This window comes from Daktulosphaira vitifoliae, unplaced genomic scaffold (assembly GCF_025091365.1).
Source record: "Daktulosphaira vitifoliae isolate Bord-2020 unplaced genomic scaffold, ASM2509136v1 Scaffold_1, whole genome shotgun sequence".
NCBI lineage: Eukaryota > Metazoa > Arthropoda > Insecta > Hemiptera > Phylloxeridae > Daktulosphaira > Daktulosphaira vitifoliae.
Genome location: NW_026099572.1, coordinates 20,812,686 through 20,819,244, shown reverse-complemented (window position 1 = coordinate 20,819,244; position 6,559 = coordinate 20,812,686). Strand labels below are relative to the sequence as shown.

The following is a 6,559-nucleotide window of genomic DNA, read 5'->3' as shown; positions in this document are numbered from 1 at the left end:
CAAACAATGAGAACAATAGAAACCCGTTTCCTGACTTACTGAACACCCTGTATGTTTTATCAATAAAAAATTACGTTCTGAAATTGATTAAAACTATTTTAATACTAATACAAATATCTAACATTTAAGTAATGAGATGAAAATGTATGACGAAAATAAATATAAACACTACTTTTCTTAATCTGGTGACACGGTTTTTGTATACAAAACACTAACGCATTGTGTCATCGTCATCTCTTTAGTCTTTGTTCAAACAATTTTGGGTCTGTTTTACCTAATTGATTTAATAGGGTCTTCATACCGGCTGTCGACCTCTGACCCAACCTCATTTTGGCCGAGGAGCCCCAATATAGGGACAATGTGCGTGTCACTGTTAAAGTTCCCGTATAGTCACCAATTTAGAAACTAACAACAAACAGGACAGCTGAACATCAGTGCTAAGACAGTAATTGTATGATCCACTGCGGCACACGATGCCCCAACGCATACGTGTTGCAATTATCAAAGACTTAAAAAATTAACTTTTAAAATACATACATTTTTTTTGTGTTCATCAAGCATTTTAAAAACACGTAAAGTTAATAATTTATATTGTAAATTAGCAAAAGTATTAAAATTGGTGACTATTTGGGAACTAACAACAAACAGGGCAGCTGAACATCAGTGCTGAGACGGCGATTGAATGATCCACTGCGCCACACGATGCCCCAACACATACGTGTTGTATATTAACAAAGACAAAATAAATTAAATTTTAAAATACATAATTTTTTTTCGTTTTCATCGACAGGGCTGTTTCAAAAGCGGTTACTCTCAATTCGAGATTCCCTAATGCTGTTTGGGTGCAAATATTTTCTCTAATATCACCTACCTCTTTATTTGCCAAATACATAGAAGCGCTGATGTCAGGTGCCTGGGTATTCGATACACCAGAGTTGTTTGTGGTGCGGTGAATGCACTACATTGATTGTGGGTGTCTGGTGTGGTTGAACTTTATGATGTAAATACATTCATCATGTGTGTGGGTGCACGATGATGGGTGAGTGGGCGCGGGTAGTCATTATAGCCTACAACACCATAGGAGGATTCACTTGCGCTTCACTATCGCTATTTTGTGCTACAGTGCTATTCTGGGGTTCATCTACTATATTGATCGCGTCTGAACCGTGAGTCTATGATTCTATGATAGAAACATCTGCTGGAATGGATGCCCTAGGTGGTAGAAGAGTGGTGGCTGGGCTGTTTCTTTCCACCGTAACTAAAGTCTCAAGAATACAGAGTAGGCCGTTACGGCTAGCGGTTAGAGGAATATTGCTGAAAGCTCATTCGCGTTTGATCTCGGTGATAGACATTTTGTGTAATGTTTTTGCCATTTCCAGATTTAGTTTATTTAAAAGTGATGCAAAGAAGAAGAAAAAATAAAAAAAAAGTATTAAGAAATTAAGAGAGAAAAAAAGTTAAGTTAGTTCATAGGAGTTTATAGGAGTTTGGTTATATTTGTATATATCTAAATATGAATTCAATGAAATCGCTATACCTATTAAATAAGGGGGAAAGCTTAGAAAGATACAGAAAAAATGAAAATTCAATTTTTTTAAAATAACCAAAAGAAAAATAATTTTTTTTTTATTTTTTAAAAAGGGGTGGGATGTATGAGAGAAAAAAAAGTCCATGTAATTAACAAAATTAAATTTGCTAATATATTAGATATATGACTATAGTATTAGGAAAAGAAGAAAGAAGAGAGGAAAAAAAACTAAATTAAAATGAACTGAAATTTTAAATGAAAGTAGTAGCTGATTAAAACTTAAAGGAAAAAATATGCATGTATCTGTTGTGTATTGTGTGATATTAAATAAAATGGTAAAGTGTGAAAAAAAAAAAAAGTTGAAGTTAGTGGGTATTGACAATATATAAATAATATGAAATATTAATATTAATCAATAATATTTTTATAAATTCAACACTTTCACTATCTTTTTATGACTAATTTTTTAAAATTTTGTTTGTAAACCAAATTTATTTGATCGGAAATGTAGAAAAACTTTTTATTTTTCAATCACTATATGTTGCTGTAGTAATAGTAGATCTATTAATTAATTATCTGTTAGCTTTAAAATTATTTTTTGACAAAAAACAATAATACATATCGTACTGTGTTAATTGAGAATTAGATGCATTTCACTATAAAATATAGCATACGCTAATTACGTAAACGAACAGTACGGATTACTATGGCAAACGAACTTAAAATTACAAAAATAATGCACTTATTGTTTTTGTTAACAATATTTGTTTTGATTAAGCAATCGGACGTGGCTATTATTCCAACTTTTCTTTTTCTTAAATAATTATTTTTTAGCAAAGAAGCAAAGAAAATGAGTTAAAATTACTGAGCTTATCGCGTAGTGGAAATTTGCGAACGCGTAAGCTCTTTTAATAACAACATTTACTAAAACAGTAGTGTACTTAAAAAGCAATTTTTCGGTAAGCCATAGTCGATGAAATCCTACCTGATATTTTGAACACTGCACCGGGTTGATGAATCTCTGCGGGGAACCAAAAGTGGACAAGATAATAGGATTGTTGGTTATCTTGGTTAAATGTCTTAATTTGATTTATATAATATTTTACAATACGCGAGCCTTTTTCAATCATTAATAGAATTTGATTATATTTATGCAAAAGATAAATACGATAACTTATTGTTGACTGGACCAATTAATCAACACATGCTAGATGTAAAACTAAAAATAGATCTAACGGAATTTTTATAGCCTTTTTGGATAACGCACATGTTTGCAATTCATATGAAAACCAGAAGATGGACAATAATTTATCGATAAGATTACATATTACGAGAGTTCTAGAAAATATAAAGACATATTTATTGTTTTATACAACTAATTACTGTCAAAAAAATAATAAGTATAATTTATCAGCTAAATTTTACCAATTAGAATTTAAACTTGATGGACAAGAGAAGATTTCAATGATAGAAGTCGTAATGGTGGTAATGGTAAATAGAAATAATATTAATAATATTTTACGGCAAGGCGTAAATGTCGAAAATTGGGATTGTCTTAAAACATTTATCTTTACCAAATTATTCAAAATACAGATATTTTGGAAATTGTAGTAAATGATTTTGGGCAACAAAGTCAAGATAGTCGAAATGATATTATCAAAGATATTATTGTCTGCATATGAAGCTACCCGAAATTGTTATTGGTTTGATTTATGGATTTTAAAAATTATATTAATAAATAAGAATAGAATAATTGTGTACGAGTATAATGAACAAATGTGTTATTTTATGAAACGTAATTTTTATATATTTCATTTGCCGTTTCATAATTTTACAGCGTTTCAAATAGTTTTCCTAAATAAACCAGATGATTTCGCTGAAAGCTATAATAAAATAAATTCTAGTATTATTGGAATTATTGCAAGAAAATATAAAAGATATTTACAGATGAGTCATTTAAAATGATACAAATATAAGTAAATAATAAAGCTTATAACACGGATTAAATTAAGAAAAGTAAAAAACTTGGGTCATACGTTCAAATAAGCAAATAAAAAAATAATGAATAAATAAATTTCGAAAAATCTCTAATATCAATGGTTTGAATGATAAATTCAAAAGGCTTGTAGAGTATTTTACAAATATATTTTAGCATAAACTTGAGGTTATTTAATCGTTTAAGGAATTTAGTTCGGAAAACGATCTTGATTTATAATATATAAATATATTAAAATCATTTAAATGCCTTATAATTGTTTTCCATAAATTAATTTAATTTTGAATTTTAAATAATAATAAAATAAATAATATTTGAACAGTTATATGTGTGTATTTTTTATTTTACCAGTTAATTAAAAAAATAAATAAAGTAAAAAAAGTAAATTAGAAAAATTATCAATTGTGCTTGGAGTATTTAAATTATTTTATAAACTATGAATATCATTGGTAGTGAAGTTCTAAACCACAAGTAGAAAATATCTACGTAATTACAAAAGACGATTCGTGTTATAGCATTAAAACTAAGGTTTTTTGGTCGTTTAAAAAATTTAGTTTGGAGAAAAAAATAACTAAAAATCGAGAGCCGCAAGAAACAGAAAAAGAAAGATTTCTTGATCTATAATATATATGTATACAGAACACTAACGTATTGCATTATCATCTCCTTAATCTCTGTTTCAACAGTTTTGGGTCTTTTTTCCTTATTAATTTTATAGGATCTTTATACCGACTGTCTTCTGACGCAACCTCATTTTGGTTGAGGGAGCTCCAGTAAAGGGACAATGTGCATGTCACTGTTAAAGTTCCCGTATAGTCACCAATTTAGAAACTAACAACAAACAGGGCAGCTGAACATCAGTGCTAAGACAGTAATTGTATGATCCACTGCGGCACACGATGCCCCAACGCATACGTGTTGCAATTATCAAAGACTTAAAAAATTAACTTTTAAAATACATACATTTTTTTTGTGTTCATCAAGCATTTTAAAAACACGTAAAGTTAATAATTTATATTGTAAATTAGCAAAAGTATTAAAATTATAAAAAATTAAATGGATTTTGAAATTATTATTATAAGGTAGAGGTAGATCAAATCTTATTAATTTGTTAAACAAAGCCGTACGATAAATGTTCAGTAATTTTCCATGATAATAATCCAATATGTCTTTTTTTTATAATATCCTTAATTAAAAAAACTATTTTTAGCTATACAATTTATTAAATGTTGAGACAAACCCAATAAACTTCTTTGGTTCTATTTAAAAACCGAAAAAAAGTAAAAATATAATAACAATTTTACTTTAGAAACCTCAATTATATATAATTTATTAATTTATTTGTAAAGTTGATTAACACATAAAAGGAGTTCCCTCCCTAAAGTCAACTCCCTTAAAAATGAATTTTCTACTAAAATTTAGCTTCTATGAATTTTGTTTTACTTTTTTAGTTTGCACGACAATACTTACACATATTGAAATCAATCGATGATTAAAATCACAATCAAAGAACACAACTGATGTAAATTTGGATAAAGTTTTTTAGATTTTTGTACTTTATCTATATGATATTGTCATAATAAATCAAAATAGTTATTTAATACAAGTCATAGTTGGAGTGGTTTTTTTTCTTGAAAAAGGCTTAAATCAAAGGTTTAGANATAGTTGGAGTTATTTTTGTTCTAGAAAAAGGCTTAAATCAAAGGTTTAGATCTCCAAAATCTTTACATTCGTTTCCACTATAAGCACTATAAAAAAATTTTAATTTACTTAAATATTTCTTGATTTGCATGTAGAATGTTTTTTCCATCAAGCGACAGAATGTTATTTAATATTTTTTGGAAATATTTATTGTTTTTATAATTTTTAGGTTTCGTGGATAAGAAGAATTGATTACACAATTCTTACAATTGGATCAAGAAGTTATAGCAGCGATAAGAGATTCTATGTTGATCATACGAGACACTTGAAGGTATATAGATTATTACTTATAATCACCAAACTTATCTCTGAGCTAGAACCCACTAAAAAATAACTTATAAATAATTTAAAAACTAGAAACAACTAAAATTTTAAAATGGCCATAAATGCATTATTGATAATCATTTTGAAATTAATAATTTTCATATTAAACTTCACCTAGTTGAGGCTCCACCTTAGGCCAAACGTGCCTTTGGTGCGTTAGGTCCAACAGGCAGTTGTTATGAGAGTTGATCGATTTTGATAAAAGAACTCAGGTACGCCTTTGCGATTTAGAGACAAAGATCAATATAAATATTTGTAACATTTTGTTTAAACGAACATTATAGTATCAATATTTTTAGAATTAACAATTTAGAAAAAAATTCTAAGAGTTATTTATTTTAGTAGCCACGTGAGTGATGAGTCTTTAGCCCCCTCCTCCCAAATTCATGTAATAACTGAATTATTTACGAATAATTGTTGATAAATATTTAGCAAAAAAAATCATCAAAAAATGATAAAACCTTTCTTCCCTCATTCCCCTTCTCTCAAGAAAAAATATCTGTCTTCGCCACTGATTTATCCATCTATAAATAATTACACTGATTTTTCTTGTGTTCATAATTTGAACACACTATTTTAATAATTTTAGGATGCCTAAAATTTATTTTTTCAATTTCACAAAAAGTTTCTTAATTGTACAAACAATTTTCAACTGTATTATAAATTATAGCATATAATAAAATACTCACACACTTACATATCTTATATTTTTAAGTTTTTTCAATTTTTTATAAAATCATTTTGTTATTTTAGTTATTTTCAAATGGAGCGTATATTTATAAAATATAGTCAAAAACTAAAAGACTCTTTTTGTAAATATGTTGACAACAGCTTATTTATTCATACAATGATATATTTTGTACATAACTGTATGATAAAATAATCTAAATTATTGCGTGATGAATTTAGTTATAACCAAAAAATTTTTTATATTATTATAATGCTGTATGACATTTTTTGTTTTGTAGCAAAGTATTGTTTGTGTTAGTAAAAATATACATTTAGGTATT

General features: G+C 27.6%; 2 protein-coding genes across 7 annotated transcripts in view; both read left to right on the top strand.

The window, feature by feature from the left end:
* The window catches only part of LOC126893600 (myotilin-like), a 148,403-nt gene that overhangs the window by 104,317 nt on the left and 37,527 nt on the right, over window positions 1–6,559 (top strand). For all 6 annotated transcript variants that reach the window (XR_007701218.1, XR_007701219.1, XM_050663967.1 and 3 more), the window contains one exon: window positions 5,395–5,496. Coding sequence is in view for 4 of the 6 variants with exons in the window: in XM_050663967.1 (XP_050519924.1) it covers window positions 5,395–5,496 (102 nt within the window). In the remaining 2 variants the exon portion in view is untranslated. The remainder of the gene's footprint in view (window positions 1–5,394; window positions 5,497–6,559) is intronic.
* Window positions 1–6,559, top strand: part of LOC126893602 (uncharacterized) — a 105,149-nt gene that overhangs the window by 87,333 nt on the left and 11,257 nt on the right. The gene's annotated exons all lie outside the window — the stretch shown is intronic.